Source organism: Zingiber officinale, chromosome 5B (genome assembly GCF_018446385.1).
Source record: "Zingiber officinale cultivar Zhangliang chromosome 5B, Zo_v1.1, whole genome shotgun sequence".
In the NCBI taxonomy this organism is placed as follows: Eukaryota; Viridiplantae; Streptophyta; class Magnoliopsida; order Zingiberales; family Zingiberaceae; genus Zingiber; species Zingiber officinale.
Window position 1 is genome coordinate 8,352,149 of NC_055995.1, and position 17,249 is coordinate 8,369,397.

Sequence of the window (17,249 nt, forward strand, 5' to 3'; positions counted from 1 at the left end):
AATCGGGTCGGAAAGAAAAGTCTAATTAGGAGAGGCCATCAATCCTTAAGTCGAGCGAATCTGAGAGCTTAGTATCTTAAGGGTGATCAGATCCTAAGGTGATAAAGATTGTGGCTGGCCGACTCCACGTGCCGATGGGAATGAGTTCCCATGTATACACCCAGACGATCTTGATTGTCGGTCGTTCTAATTGATTTCCACTGATAATGGGCATGTGTATCCATACGATCACAAAATCGGATGAGTTTATATGTCCTGGTCATGACAAGTTTATATATCCTGGCTATACAGAAGATCAGCTGGGCAAAGGCATCATGCAGCTCAACTAAACATGCTGACCAAACCTCCCGAAAAGTAGTTGTATTTCTTCTAGTAGTTCATTATATGCCTAGTCGGGTAAAGGGATGATCAAATTTGCAACACTTGTCCTCATATTACTACCTGGACGGGATTCTAGCAAAGCATAGGGCATCAGAAGGACTTTCCGGGAACATGGAGTACTATATTATTTCTCAAACAAATTCTCAATATGACTAAGGCACTATATTATTCTCCGAACGAATGTCTCAAAACTGTACAGAATATAACCGATTGGCTTAATGACCGAGGCAGATATAAAGGCGTTCGGCCTTGATGGCAGGCCAAAATACATACAATATAATACACTAAAGAGCAAGTTATGCAGAATACTGAATACAACTAAACATCCTAATTAGGCAGCCGACTTAAGGACTTAAGGACCGACCAAGATATATTAAACAGACAACATCCCAACTAGTTGGTTGACTTAAGGAGCGACCGAAATATCTTCAACAGACAATATCTTAACAATCTGTTATAATAGTAATCATATGTCAGAGAATATTCTTCTGAAACCTTTTTCAGGGATCATCTTGTTCTCCATTATTCGGCCACTTATAACAACATATTTTTTTATTAATCTCAGTGATAATAGAAACTATAAACGATAAAAAAGATGTACATATAGGTAAATGAAAGATTTTTTAGACGATTATGGCATACTACCTAGGTCATACCTTCTCCTTTACCTAACAACCTCTGACACACTTTGTCATCTCGTGATTACGGAAGTTATGTGAGATGAAATATAAAGGAGAGTCCTCTCCTTGACGAAGGTATACTCTCTGATCATCTGTAATTCATCCTCGTGCACACGTTTGTTACTGTTCTTCATCAACCTACTCAGGGTTGTACTAACTTGAACGTCGGAGGGCATTCATGATAAACACCCCTTGATTTTTAGGCACTGACATTTTATTGGTTCATTTCCATATATGCAAGAGCAAAGAGAAGTTTCTTCTCAAAGGAAAAGATCTTATACCGTCAATCCTTCGTACCCAATTAACTTACAATCTGTGAAGCTCTCAAATAAGATCACGAGTATAATGAAATAGTAAAATATTTAAAAGAATAATAAGATAATCATAATCTAAAATTTAAATAAGATGAATATATTAGAGATTGATTTAGATAAATTGTACTTCAAATTTATCCCTTTAAGTAAATAAATCAGAAAAAAAAATCATCTACTTCCATAATTATTTAGTTAAATCTCAAACATTTAAATTAAAAAACAAATGACATATTAAAATTTTGTTTTCTCTTTTACATTTTATTATACCTAAACACTTTAATAGGTCCTACTGATCATGCCTAACCACTTTATACTTTTCATGTATAAAGGTCTCTACTCGAGTTGTATCCCTCAACTCATGTGATCTCAATCACGAAGAGCACACTCTTGATCCAACCTATATGTCGAACTAACCTATATGTTTATTAATTATCACCGAACACACATCGACTAATGAAATCATTATAAATGAGAGTCTTCCACTGTAATATCCATGCACGAGTACTCATGCAGTGCATTATAAGATATTTTTTTCTAATGAAATGATAAACCTAATATAGGTCATTCATTGCGATAGCTTGTAGATTTATTTTCAATTTGACATTAGAGGGATTGTTAATGTAATGAATATACCTTTTAGATTTATTTTACTTGTCAATAAAAAGTTTCAGTAGGACCGAACTAATCATTTATATGATTAATCGGTTTAAAAAATTAAATAACTAATGCTAATTAAAAAAGAACTAAACAAGGATCCTAACACATGAATCATTAAATATTATAAGTTATTTTAGGGATGAGTATTTGGTTAAAATCGAATTAAATTAATTGAACCGAATAAAATTTTTTTATATAACTGAATTGATCAATTTTTTTAAAAAAATAAGTGAACAAATTGAACCTATAAAATAGCGATTAATTTAGTAAAAATTTGAATTAATCAAAATTTTCTAATTATAATTTAAAAATTCAGTTTTTTTAATAAAATTTAATTTCGATCTTATTTGAAAAATAAGATCTAAAAATTCAATTTAATTCAAAATTTTAATTTATTCAATTTAACTGAATAGTGAAATTTAAAACTTAATCCAAAGTCAATTAACTAATTTTTTCAAGAAAAAAATTAAAATTTTAAATAAATCGTATTGAATTTAAAAATTTAATCGGTTCGATTGATTTATTAGATTTAATTGAATTTTTGCTCTCATAACTTGATTGGCTTGATCAGGTCAACATGTGTTTACTTTGGTTCTTAGGGGGCGTTTGGTTTAGGGGAATAGGAGTGGGGAATGGGAATGGGAATCATTCATTGCCATTGTTAATGTTTGGATTATAGGAATATGAATACAAATAAGGGAATGAATCCTTGAAATTGGGTAATGACTCATTCCCATGTACCTCCCCTTCAATGAGCCATTACCCTATTTTCATCAATCAAAATATTCCCTTATTCCCAAAATACCCTTCACTTAAAACTAAAATTTTCTCCATTAATATCAAATATCAAAATATATTTATTTATTTTTTCTTTTATATCACTTCTCTCTCCTTGTTCTCTCTCATCATATTTTCTCTCTCATCATTTTATCACATACTTTCTCTCTCCTTAATCTCTCATTTCACACTCTCTTTCCTTTTTTCTCATTACACTTTCTCTCTCATCATACTTTCTCTCTCCTCAATCTCTTCTATCGCACTCTCTTTCTTCTTTTTTCTCATCATACTTTCTCTCTCATCACACTTTCTCTCTCCTCAATCTCTTTCATCACACTCTCTTTTATCTTTTCTCTCTCATCACACTTTCTCTCTCCTCAATCTCTCTCATCACACTCTCTTTTCTCTTTTTTCTCAGCACACTTTCTCTCTCATCACACTTTCTCTTTCCTCAATTTCTCTTGTCACACTCCCTCCTTTTTTCCTCAACACACTTTCTCTCTCAACACTCTCTCTCTCATCATTCTTTCTCTCTCCTCAATCTCTCCCATTATACTCACAGTTCACTTTCTCTCTCATCATACTTTCTCTCTCACCATACTTTCTCTCTCCTTAATCTCTCTCATCATACTCTCTCTCCTCAATTTTTCTCATTATATTTTCTCTCTCTTCTTCCTCTCCCATCATACTTTCTCTTACATCATATTTTCTCTCTCATCTTCTCTCATCATGCTTTCTCCCATCATACTTTCTTTTCTCATTTTCTCTCATTACACTTTCTCTCTCTTCATTCTTTCTTTCACACTTTCTCTCTCATCATACTTTCTCTCTAATCATTCTCTTTCATCATATTTTTCTCTTACATTTATCTTTATCTCAAATCTAATTTTTTCTCTTATTTTCCTTTAAGGGTAAAAAAGGAAATTTTGATTTATTCCGATAGAAGATATGCAACTAACCAAACATTGCTTTTAAGAGTGATATCCATATTCATACCCATTCCCATTCCACAATACAATGATTCCCATTCCGATTCCTATTCCTAGGAATGAACCAAACGCCCCCTTAATTGTATTCGAAAGAGATTCTCTCTGCGAGCGCAATATGCATGCGCCACGATGGAAGAAGCTGCCCCGGGATATCGACGACCACGTTCACAATGAGTCCCATTCGAGCAACTGTAGCGGGTGGTAACAATATGAGTCGATCACGGTGGTTGTTTCAACGAAGAGCTTTGAGGCTTGGTCAAGTCAACACATGTTTACTTTGATTCTTACGTGTCTTCGAAAGAGAGTCTCCTCTGCGAACGCACATCGAAGAAGCTGCCCCGCGACAGCGACGGCCACATCCACGATGAGTCCCATTCGAGCAACTGTAGCGGGCGGTGGCTGTCCACGGCGAATCACACAAAATCGCATCCAACCCTGCGCGGTCTTTACGCACCCGTCGCATATAACGGCCCTGGATCCTCAGCCGATCCGGCCAAGCCAATTATATCGCGACACCTCCCGCAGCGTCGGGCGGCGGAGTCGAACCCATCCACATCCACGTCATCGTCCACCCACCGCACCGCATAATTATTTATTGCTCGCTGATTCACCGCGATCGAACAGGCCGGCGACTGCCGCACCGCCGAATCCTCACCGCCCGATCGCTCCGAAATGATGGCCCTCCGCCGCGCGCACGTGTCGAGCTTTTACTGCCCCCGCTCCGTCCCTACGTAACCGCCAACCGCGGTAGCAGCTCCACGACGCGGTCCTCGGTGTAGGCGCGCACGGAAGAGGTGGTCCCCGGCGCGGTGTTGATCCAAATTATGCGGCGCGTCAGCGGCCGATGTTGACAGTTGACGGTCCCACGCGGGACGCGGTTGGTTTCCGCCTTCCACATTGCGCGTCCAGCGCCGCAGAGGCGGTCAAAGTAATTAACGACCGTCCGTCGCACCGACGGAGCGGGGAAGGCAGTCGTCGTGCCGTACTTTTGTGTTAATTTTTACCTGGCCCACCCGGTCGTCACGGAAGGCAACCTAATCGATTTTCCTAATGGGCCCCGGTGCGGATGGGTGATGGGGTAAAAACTTGGGTATATTTGTCGGATACGAGAAGGGTGGCCGAACGACTCGTTGACTGCGCCGAATTGTTCTCATTTTCCCCTTAATCACCTTCTAAATCTCGCTGTAATTCGATATATAAACTCCACCGGATCGACCCAGCTCGGGATGTGGAATTAGAGAGAGATGGTGGTGGCGCAGGCGGTGGAAGGCAGAGGGAGCATGGGAGCCGGAGGCGGCGGAGGCAAGGAGATGCATTTCCGAGGGGTGAGGAAGCGGCCGTGGGGGCGGTACGCGGCGGAGATAAGAGACCCGGCGAAGAAGAGCCGGGTTTGGCTGGGGACCTTCGAAACCGCGGAGGAAGCGGCGCGGGCGTACGACGCCGCCGCCCTCCAGTTCCGCGGATCCAAGGCGAAGACCAATTTCTCCCGCCCCGACGCCGCTGCCTATCCCAACCAGGGCGTCGCGGCGGTCGTCGCGCATCCCGCGGCCGCCGGCGGCAGCCCGAGCAGCCAGAGCAGCACGGTGGAGTCGTGCGGCCGCGAGGAGGCGGCGGTGCCGCCCCTCGCGGTCCCGCTGCCGCCGTCGATCGACCTCGCTCTGCTCGAGCGCGGCCGGTGCGGCGCCGCGCGGTTTCCATTTCGCCCTTATCACGTCGCTCCGGCGATGCCGACGGCGCGCCGCCCGTTCTTCCTCTTCGACTCGATAGGATTCAGGCCAGAGAAACCAGAGGCAGCCTTCGATCGCCGCCACGTTGCCATCTGTCACCCGATATTCGTCGCCGGTCTGACGCCGGCCGCAGCTCCTAACGCCGCCGCCCAGAGTGACTCGGAGTCGTCCTCAGTGGTCGATCTCCGCCCCAACCCTTTACCTCCGCCGGCACCGCTCAACAAGCCCCTTCGAAAGTTCGATCTGAACCTCCTTCCCGAGCCTGAGTTCGACTGATCATGACTTTTCCATTGCCTTCGCATTCTCTACTAGTCCTTTTTTTTTTTTTTTTGTTGTTGTTTTTTATTCTCTGCTTTTTCCTCTGAAACAAGTGAATCTTGAGGAAGAGAGAATTTTGTAAACTGCTAATTACCCTTTTTTTCTATCCTCTTTAAATTTGTTTTTTTTTACTAAAAAAATGTTGCGCGTAATCTAGAGAATCCTTCCTCCGTGTTGGTGTTGTTTAAAAAATTTTGTGTCCCTGAATCCACGATCGACCCGGGACGCGTGTGACACTGTCGCTGTGAGTGGAGTGGGCGCCGCTGTGTCGATCAAGGAAAAACTCACCCTGGTGGGTGGCGGCCGACAGTGACGGCGCCAGCGACAGCTCCGGACGTTGTTCGCTGATGGCGCCGGAAGTGTCGGCACGTGGAGGGCTGGACTGTTGAAGACCGGTGCCGTGGAGGTGAGGTGGGTGAGACTGTGAGAGGTTGACGACGTGGAGCGGTGGAGGTGCGATGGTGGACGACCAGCTCCGTTCCGGCGGAGTGCCTGCGTGAGGTGAGAGGCGGAGAGAATGGACGGCGGCGATCGACGGCCAGCTCAACATTTTGGGAATGTCAGAATTATGAATGATCTATGTTAATCCGTGGGAGCACGGATCCATGAACAAAAATTGATTCCGTGAATAATTTAATTTAAATATTTTCAATCGAATCATCAGACACTGGTCTAATTCAATTTTGATAATTATATTCTAAGCTACTACAAGAGCATCTACAAAGTACAAACTCATTTCATTTGTGTTACCTAAGCTTTAAGAAAATGGTCAGAAAGCTGCCGGTGGGTGGGTGGGTGGGCCACTCAATTGGATAACGAAAAGTGGAATTTTGCACCCCAAATAAAAATATAATATGTTGATGATGAATTTATCGAGACGTGAGTGCAGGGTGCTTCAATAGGAAATACATATGATTGTAGGGATAAAAAATAATCCACTCTCTATGATTTAACGATTAATTATAAATTAATCCATATTTTATCTCATTTTACATGATCTAGGATAGACCGTAAATGAGTCAAACTAAGTTCAAACTAGCACATATTTTATCCATATTAGAAAAAAAGATAAAGTTAAACTAGTGACAAAAAAAAGACGATTCGTTCGCTCCCAGCGCCCCCGTCAATCCGTCCCTAGGCCAACACAAAGGAGATAAATCACAGATGACTACTAGCCATTAGTACAAATGGTCAAGACATGAGAGAGGTTATGCTCGATCACGCCGAATTTTGACCCTAAAATCTCATGTGACAACACCCCATGCCTTAATCATCGCACCGCCCCGAGGGGACAAATTGTATGGATAGATTTTTTATAATGACCGACACCACCGTCGAATCGGCCCCTTATCAGAAACCCCCGAAAGGATTTTTAGGTGAACGAAACCACTTAATTGATAAGAGCATGCGCAAGGAGTGCTCAAACCTGACACCTCAATCAAAAGGTACAACATCATAACCAGAACATTAAAGATAAACATGTACTTCAGATTAGAAGAGAAAGGAAAATTTTTTAAAAAATAATAATAATAAAATAAAATTTATTTAAACATAAATAATAATATAATAACGAATACAAGTATCTATATATTTTATTATTATGATATATTTTCAATCTAGGTAAATAACTCTTGTTAATATTAATTGTGGGCCCAATGCCCAGGTGTCTACTCACACCAGGTATTTAACAGAATAGAGAAGAAAGACAAGGATAAAATTCAGAGAGTAAGATTTCAAAGAGGTAAAGTATATCTCGTCAGTTTGATTATTATAACCAGCAATCTATCTCTAGTGTGATTGACCATGATTTAGCACAGTAGGTATGTTAGAGTGCTTCAGATAATTTCAACAACCGGTTAATCAACTGGATAATCCTGTCCGACATTGGTTCTGATGGGGGAGAAAAATATTTCAATGCTTCTCAAAACTAACGAAAGTCGAATTTTCTAAAACAACATTCAGACATCAATGCATGATCATCTTGGATGGATGTACCGATCAAGAATTACCAAATGTCGAAATTAACAGAAAAAAAAAATAAATATACAAAGTTCACGATCGTTCAGTGTCACATACCTTGCGAAAACGATTACTGCATCAAAAGTAGCATCTTCGCTATAGCAAGACAAATCTTTAATGAGAATTGACAAGCTTTAGGAAGTTGCTTGGGAGAAAAAGCTGGCAATTCTCAACTACAGCAAGTTGCAATTATGCCCGGGTGCCTGGCTCACGTATCTGGATAGACGTTCTTGATAAGCTTGCTTCAAGCTCATTTAACTCATCAATATCCAGCTCATCATCATCATCATCATCGTCGACATCATCATCCTCGACATCGTCATCAACTGCTGCTTTAGCATGGTCGGCAGAGGCTGAGGCGGAAGAAGTTTGTGCATCCATCTTAGGTTCACTCTGGGCCTGCAACTAAACCAAATTAATGGCAACTAAAGGCCGCAACCATACAAATTAAAAGTGCATGAGGTGTTTCCAAAATTGATCTGGAAGCTGAAACTCAAATATGAGGAAAGACATGTTAGGATAGTTTGTAAGCTTAGCTCACATTTAGGGTCCAACTCGATTAGTGTTCTGAGACTATGGAACTTTTATGTAAACATCCAAACACCACGTTTCTATCTACTTATGTTGATCAGCACAATATAAGCAATTTTCCTCAGAAATCTTTTGTGAAGGAAGAGTCTAAGATAGAAAAAAATATATTTTTTTTAGCATAATCCTTTTGCATTTTTCTAAAAACAACCTTTTATGCTACATTGCCACCCAATTTTTCCCCTGAAAGATAAGTTTGGCATCATATATATAATTGAAAACACAGTTGCACCTTCAAAATTTTCTTTTCTTTTATTCATTTATTATTTTTTAATATGATGAGTCACTCTTATGCAGGAAACCAAAAAACAATGTCAAAAAACGATATTTCAAGCAACAAACTAAAATAGACAACTTGAAAAAAGTGAAAAATGAGATTACCATTTGTTCAGTAGATTCAGGTTGCTCTTCTCTATTGTACTTCTCATATGCTTCATCATCATCAACAAATAAACTTGAATCTGACAGAAACAACTCCCGACCACTGACACAAGGAGAAACAATCAATTAATCAATGATCCGCAAACAATGTTAATTTAAGAACAATAACAAATGAAGATAAATTACCTCATGCGATCATTCTTTGCCCTATCAGCACGCATTGCAGCCAGTCCTGCTTCTTTTTCTTCCATCTTTTTCCTTTTCCATTGCATGAACAAATCAGGAGTAAGAGGAGTTGTTGTAGTAACTTTTGCTCGCTGTGAAGAAATGACCTCATGTAAGCATAAATAATGTTGCAACAAAAAATGCAACCCGTTCTACACTGAGACAAATAAGACTTTTTTCGTGGAGTTGCGGGAAAAAAAATGGAGCTAATGTAAATTGAGAGAACAAAATGTTGATCAACCAACAAGCAGAAGCAATGTTAAACTTACCTGATTTTCAATTTCCTCTTCAACTGATATCTTTTCGGTTTCTTCCTCAAGCAATGCCTTCATCTGGGACTTCAATACATAACCAGGAGGAAGTGCATGCCTATATTGGCATTCCTTGCTACCATTTGGGCAAACCCAAAACCACCCATACTGTTTCTTCTCCACTGCTTCCAAAAAGAATTTACAGACCTAGGTAAAGCAATTATTACCAAACCTTTATCAAAGTAGGAATATAAACATGCCAACAACTTTATATTCCTACTGTCTATGCTTAAGTTTAACAAAGGAAAAATTAATTCAACATTAAACAGAATCACAAAATCACTGATCCTCAAAAATAGAACAACAGCAACCATCAAAACCGAATAGTTATCAGCTGGTGCATATTCCATATCCTGTAAATGATCCATTGGAACAACATGCAAATTCAAATTTATTCATGAAAGAGACATTTTGTGGGCCATTGCAATCAGTAGATGTGCCTCTTCAAATTTATTCCAGAAACATGCATTGTGCTCCTTAGTCTTAAGCAACATTTGATGGCATCAAGATTCAAATGGTGCGAAGATGAAATGATGAAGGCACCACCGATGGATAAATTGGTGACTTCTAAAGTTTTGATTGCATCAGTCTGCAATCATCAGATTGCACCAACAACACAATCTGCATTTTCAGCCTGAAATCTGGTCTCCGGTCGAGTTTTGGATCAGTGGATAAAGTTTTGATGTTGGCAGACCAATATGAAATATGAACTGAGGTTTGGTCTCACCAAATGAGTTTGGTGAATGGACCATATGTCAGATTCTTCTTCATTTAGATTTCTCCTTTATTTCTTCCTGATTTTATAATTCTCTCTCCTTTTCAATAAGGGAAAAACAAGAAGAAGAAAAGAAATAAAGAAAAAAGTGATTAAAAATTCTTTTGCCACTTCATCTTTCTCCAAAATATAGGTGCCCCTTCATCTCCTAGAGTTGAGATCTGACTGTTGGTCAAGGAAAAGAAACAAATGTTGCAAGGTATCACATTTGTTCTCAGTCTACCCACTTGGAGAATGGGAAAGTTCAACCAAGAATAATTGGTACAATTGTAGCCAAAATTCAATGCCATTGGGAAGAATTTCTGATGTGGGTATATAATGTTGAGTGTCAATCTCAATCAATTATATAGCAAGATCCAATTCATAACACTCATCTTTGTATTAGCAGGATCTCTTAGCGATAGGCTATTAGTAGACAAGCACCTAAAAGTGCTACACTTTAACTGATATTTTGATATAATTTTTGTGGCAGGCATTCAACAGACTCAAAACAAACAAGGTTAGCAATCTGACCAATCGCCTAAACTGACATAGGAAAAAATAGCTTGAACATCAGAAATGAGATCAGGTGAAATGTGCAATAGGAAAAGGCTAAGAGATAATGGTAAAGAAGTTACAGGAGTAGCATTTCCAGAATGAAAATAACCATTGGATTAAAGTACATTGCGATCAGAATAAAACTCCTAAGCTTCAACAAAAGATATTGATTTACCATGTGATCTGAGTCATGAAAATCAAACCATAGGTAGGAGGCTAGGTAGGCAAACAATTGATTGACTAGATCACACAGAGGAAGACAATGGTTCTGAGGCTTATTCTTCTATTTGCAATTCAAAGAAACAAGTGTATCATATAAAAAATAGATACTAAGAAATGATTAGCAAGATCGTGGTAAAGGATGTGGACCATGTGAAAGTCACTTGACTTTTGGAGCAAAAGGTGAAACCGTCAACTTAGCGGCCCCTCCAGGGCGGCCCCACATTCTCTGGAAGGGGATAAATCACGGGCATTTTCCCTAGGCAACGACCCTCACTTGACTTTGAGACACACAACAATGTGACATAATGCAAGAGGAAACAGATCTATAACGTGTTTGCTGCCTATCCCAACTTAATGTAACAAACAATAGATTGACTTTTCAGAATCATGCCACCAAAGATGGAATAAATATCTGATCACATCTAACTTCAAGCTAGTAAATAGTTCATAGGTACAATTCCAAATCGTGTACTAAGCTTGAATTGATCTAAGATTGGCATAAAAACGAGATCTACATGGTATCATAACAAAGCACGAAATCAAACATGCATTTTCTCCAAGCTGATTGATCCAAATCAGAAGGATCAGTGATTATGTCTCCAATGCATTCTTTGTCTACCAAATCTTGTGACTCAAATATCAAATCTAAACAACACAGAACCATGAATCAAAATCCTTCCTATTCATTCTTTTCCAGGGGTGATAGGGCAGAAAAGGCATGGTCCTAAAAACAGTGACAAGTACCAAAGTCAAATGTTGTTATAAATATCTAGCAGGAACTTAAAGAGAAATGTACACCTAGATTTATAGATATTAACGTCTGTTGTCTACTTTCATAAATAATTGCTGCAAATCTGTTGCTTCAAATTGATCTACAAGACCAAATTCACTCAGCAGACCAGAATACAGGCTAAACTTAGTAAGCTTCAAAATACTCCCTTTGTTCAGTTATAATTGACAAGAGTCGCACTGACTGTAAAACAAGCTCAGGGAGTCGAATCAGACTACAAGACTTGATGCGAGATTAGTTGACATGCGGATTTGATTATAACACCAATGCAAATATAATTCAGAGAATGTAATGCAGATTTAAAATTGATCCAGAAGAAATGACATTGACAGATTGAATTCATAGAAGTAAAGCAGAGTATGTTGATGAATCTTGTGTATCACAATGCCTGCTAGTGCAGATCCAGTATACAAAGGCACACAATTTAAAATAATTAACATGAAGAGACAACAAATTGATGAAAATTCCAAAAAGGCACAATATATTACTAATATCAATTAGCTTCTGCATGGAAAATTTCCACAAGACAGCACAATATTATTTATATCAAACAAAACTAAAATTAACAATTAACATAAACAAACCAAAAAGTAAGCTCATGGATGGGAAATGTTTCAACAATTTCAGTATTGATCACAACTCTAGTCAAGAACAATGTTGTTTCAGTGTCACCTCATATCAATAAAGGACATGGGTCTGCAGATCTGACACACTTTTAGTGAATTTATAATGTCATAATCCCTTGACCAATCAACAATATCCTCAATCATTGTTCTAAAAGCATAAATTGTTTATGCAACCACATAGGTGAATGCGGTAAGGGAATACCTTGCTTACTGTTGCATAAAGGATTATCTAGCTTAAATTGAACTGAATGTTTATCAAATCCAAGTAATGCCAAAGTTAATATGGTTGACTAAACCATTTTGCCTAATAGACAAATAAGAAACATTTCCTATGTATGTCTTAGGTCCATATGCAAATTTTCTCTTATATATAAATTACTTCAGTTGGTCAACATGCATCATTATGTAGTGTGTTTCGTATTCTACACAATTCGTAACACGCATACACCATTCTGTTAATCGAGCTAAGGCAAAGGAGACTACAAACTTTCAATGGAAAAGTTCAGTATGCTTGTTCTAGTAAATAGGAACTTACCAATAAAGTATTGACTTAGACTAAGATTGAGAGAATAGATTTCATAGTAACTTAAGTTAAGCTAGTGTTTAGAATAATTGATTTCAACATCCATCCACCAATATATATGCATATACTGAACTAAGGAAACTGAAATGTGTAGCATGATGCATAACAGTGTAAGTTCAAGGGTATAAAAAATTGGTGGTACATACAATATCAGTAGGTTTGTTCTGATTATACTCCTTGTTCTTCGTCTCCACAACTTTCTCCAACATCTCTTGATCCCAGTCCTCCATCGTCTCTAAAGAACATCAAAACCAAAGTCTAAGCATAAAATAAATTATCTGATATATAAAAACGAATGATTTCCAGCTTTACAAACTATGTGCCAGAAATCTTGCTCATTTTTCAACAACAATAACCAGTCATAAATCTCACACACTGTCTGCTATATGAATCATTTTCCGTGCCATAAAATTCTGCATAAGTTCCTACAACTAGTATATCAAAGATATTGTCTACTCTTTTAATTGTTTTATGACAAGTTAGTTGGTCTCCCTCTGCCCTGCTCTGATAGCTTAAAGATATTGAAAAGCTTGCATTAGCTGAAAAATTAACTCTTTTAGAACTATTAGTGCAATTATGCGATAGAATTTTGTCAATTTTCATAATCTTCTCCTATTTAAAAAGTACACAGGAGAAAAGTTTAAAGAAGTTTTATTTCCACTTCATGCTTTCCAAAATGATTGCTATAGTACTAATCCCAGTAGTCAAGTTAACTATAAAGGAGAAGCAAATGGTATATGATTCATTTGATTTAATCATAGGCATCTCACATATAAATAATAATCACTAATTCCAAATAGCCAACAACAAGTGTTGGAATTTGCCAGTTGTTGTGGTGCTGCTGCATTTATTTTGATGTTAGGCTCTAGAGGGTGGATAGAGGAGGGGAAAGGATCAAGGGTGGGAAAAGATAAGCAGTGAAAAAGGAAGAAAGAAAAGAAAGAGAAAAAAAGGGGAGGAGGAAAGAAGAAAGGGAAAAGGAGAAGAAGGGAAAGGGAGGAGAAACTCGCCCGATTACAAGCCCATGGCCAGGCCTAGCCATCACAAATTGTGGCCTAGCCTGGCCATTGCGTGCTCACCAGGCTGTTGGCTTGTCGGTTGGTCGTTGGATATGGCATGGGAGCTGCTAGGTTTTGGCACAAGAGTTGATCGTCGAATTTGGCATGGGAGGAAGGAAGGTATGTTCATTCCACCAGATTTTGAGCGAATGGAAAAAGTATCAAAATTGATCTGTGTATGGATTTGGAATCCACCCTTTCTTTAATTTTACACTAAGTAAATGAAGAAAAGTATCTCAACTCTCGTGCAATCCATCCTCTTGGGAAATTATGAGAATTGTATCAATAATGACTTATAACACTAGTTTACTTGGAGAAAATGGGAGAAAGAAACTATGATGACAGAAAAGTTCATTTTTTTTAGTGTGTGTGCGCACGCGCTTTTCTTCGAGTAAACAAGCCTTTTCTATTTTGGGTGACTGAATATCTCATGCCAACATTTTAAAAATTTCCTTCATTATCCACAACTAGCCACCACAAAATACACTCATAACTACGCCATTATTCTTCTCCAACAACACTCAATTGAAGCACCTCCCTGGGCCCACAACCGCACAATTCATGATGGCCCCATCCAAGGCACATTTGCCATTTGGAGATATTCATACCTACTATCCTTCCTCGTAAGCAAAAAGAATAAACTGTACACTACAAAAGTTGACAATCTTCTAAGTTCACAAAATGAAGGAAAATTAAACTAGACCTATCATTATTATTCTTTATCTTCGCCGTATTGTCTATCTTAATTCCATACTTTAAAGTAAATTTAGTCGAATGGTTAGACCATTAAAATAATACTTGAACATGGATAAACACAAAATGAAAATAAATAAATAAAATAAAGCTACTTAGCATGTTTTCACTAGTAGAACTATTTGAAGAGTGTCATGCATGCAGCTAAAAAACTATGATGGATAGTTAAAAATACAAAAAAAAAAAAAAATGCACTCTTGTTCAGGAATTATGTATTATCAAATGCAGGCAACATGCACTAGAAATGCGAACAGAAATAACCTAGAGTCATGCCTGACCTTCATCACGCTTATCACTGTACAGGTCGATCTTTTCACCCTTCCTCTGAACATTTAGGTCATGTGAAAACTTGCACTTGAATCCTTTCATACACTGCCCAACCTTGTAGTACTCGCACACTATCGACTTAGGATCAACACCTAAGCCAGAATATTAATACCCACTTTAAAAAAGGACTATTTTTATCTATAAAAAAATACTCAAAATTGCAAATTCTTCTTGATTGATCATGGAAGGAAGATTTAAGGTAAAGTGGACAGCGGCGTGAGAGAAAGGCATACCAACTGGGACTTTGGGCTGACTGACGGCGATCTTAAACAGATCGTTGAGCTCCTTCTCGCGAGCCGCCTCCTCTTCCTTCTTCTTCTGCTCGTGACAATAAAAATGCCTTACAAAAATGGTCCTTCATGTCTTCCTTCAAATATTAAGAGCACGGGAGAGGAATATACCTTCACAGCGATCTTTGAAGCATCGGGCTTGGGCTGGACGGCCTGCTGCAGGTTCTGGACATATCTCTGGACATTTTTGCTCTTTTTCTTGTTCTTCAAGCCGAAGGTCTTGTCCTCGACGATCTTCTGTTTCTTAGCGAGATCTGCCTTCGAAGGCTGCCCCTTGGGCGGCATCGTCGGCGGGGTCGGAGGCGGTAGCTCCTGAGTAGAGAGACGAGGCGGTGTTGGAGACACGGACGCTAGTTTGTTCCGGATGATTTTCGATCGATGGTGGTGATATACAATCGAATGAATTGATGCGCATGTAGGGTTCCGAGTCGACTTCCATTTTTGGGCTTCGGCGGAAAAGAAGAAAAAAAAAAATCGATGATGTCCGAGAATTGTTGCCTTTGCATTTTGGCCCCTAAGATATCAGATATCAACTAACCTCTATATTTCCTAATTTGTCTCTACCGTATACAATAGAGTTCAGTCCAAAAAATAAAAGTATTTTAGCAAAATTTATGTTATAATAATTTTTTTCTCTATTTGGGAAAATAATCAACTTTTATAGTATTTTTCCACTTTTTAATGATGAAAAATTATTTCTCTGTAAATGTATTCTTTTCGAGATAAATGTCTATTGGCTATTGCTAAGGGAAATAAAAAAGTTTGATAATTTATGTCATATTATATCATATTAGTTGCGTTATAAATAATCATGTTGTTCAAGTTGGTATGTTATAGGTATTTACTGTAATGGATTGAGAATCATTTTCAACAGGTTTAAAATACAAGGGGTGATCATTTAATTGGGTTAGGTTTGGATTGGCGGTTTAACGGATTGGAATATTAAAATTAAAATTCAATTTGATTAATATTTCGGATCAAATTGTTTGACTTGAACTTGATATGTTTATTTGTATTTGATTCGAACTCGATCTAAAATGATTCATAATCTGAATTCAACCTGAACCTGACTCAATCCAAAATGACCCATTTATAAAAATATGTTTATCTTAATACGAATTCAACTCGAACCTGATCCGAAAAGATCCATTTTATAAAAATATACTTATTTTAACCTGAACTCAATCTATTTATAAGCGAGTTCACAAGTTATAATCAGATCATTTTAAGTTAATCTAAATTTAATTCGTTTATTAATTGTATCAATTAGGTTGATCTAAATCTAACCTGAATCCAATAAAATCAGACCCAATCTAAATTTTTTTTATTCGATTCAGATGATATTTTCATGCAGGTCATCCTCCGTGAGGTTTAATCGAAAGAGCACGTTTAGAGCAAAAGTTTATTGAGTTACGATACAAGACTCCTCGGGTTCGTTCTACCTGGACTCTGAATTATTTTTCTATCGTTTAGTGAGCATTGACCTCATAATCACTACGCAAAGGAAGAATTTTATCTTGCTTTCAGAGAATAATGCACTACATTCACAGCTAATAAAATCACAAGTGATAAAAATGTTAATGATATTTTATTTTTCTCTTCAATTTTGATATTATATTTTCTGAAAAATGGGAAAAAAATAAAAAATGGAAATAGCAAACCAAACACGGCTTAACCAGTGTTTAAAAGGTGTCGCCTAAGACCGCCTAGGCGGCCGATGCCTAGGTGATGGGTGATTTTTCACCGTCTTGACTTTTACTCTCTAAGCTTGTCGAATTAATTGGCCACTTACTTGGTTTCTAGATAGCTTAAAATCAATCTAGACACTGAGCGTTTGTAATTTATTTTTCCCATCCTCTCTAATAGCTAGATGAGATCCTCTAGATCGTATTTTACAATCCGGAGGATGGACCACCTCCCT

The 17,249-nt window shown here is 38.2% G+C and overlaps 2 protein-coding genes across 3 annotated transcripts; one reads left to right on the top strand and one right to left on the bottom strand.

The window, feature by feature from the left end:
• The first annotated feature begins 4,945 nt into the window (after positions 1-4,945).
• Positions 4,946-6,015, top strand: LOC121984081 (ethylene-responsive transcription factor 8-like). Its single transcript, XM_042536860.1, has one exon. The coding sequence runs from the start codon at positions 5,043-5,045 to the stop codon at positions 5,799-5,801; it is 759 nt and encodes a 252-aa protein (XP_042392794.1). The 5' UTR covers positions 4,946-5,042; the 3' UTR covers positions 5,802-6,015.
• A 1,756-nt stretch (positions 6,016-7,771) lies between these two features.
• LOC121984082 (zinc finger CCCH domain-containing protein 11-like) lies at positions 7,772-15,765 on the bottom strand. 2 transcript variants are annotated; one of them, XM_042536861.1, is made up of 8 exons: positions 15,440-15,765; positions 15,272-15,356; positions 14,990-15,130; positions 13,047-13,135; positions 9,326-9,514; positions 9,018-9,148; positions 8,832-8,934; positions 7,772-8,267 (listed from the first exon to the last, which is right to left on the bottom strand). In XM_042536861.1, exons 1-8 carry the CDS (start codon positions 15,611-15,613, stop codon positions 8,052-8,054), a joined length of 1,128 nt encoding a protein of 375 aa, XP_042392795.1. In that variant the 5' UTR covers positions 15,614-15,765; the 3' UTR covers positions 7,772-8,051. The 2 variants fall into 2 exon arrangements, with proteins under 2 accessions (XP_042392795.1, XP_042392796.1); XM_042536862.1 differs by having other exon boundaries at positions 7,772-8,261; positions 15,440-15,764.
• Between the last annotated feature and the right edge of the window lie 1,484 nt (positions 15,766-17,249).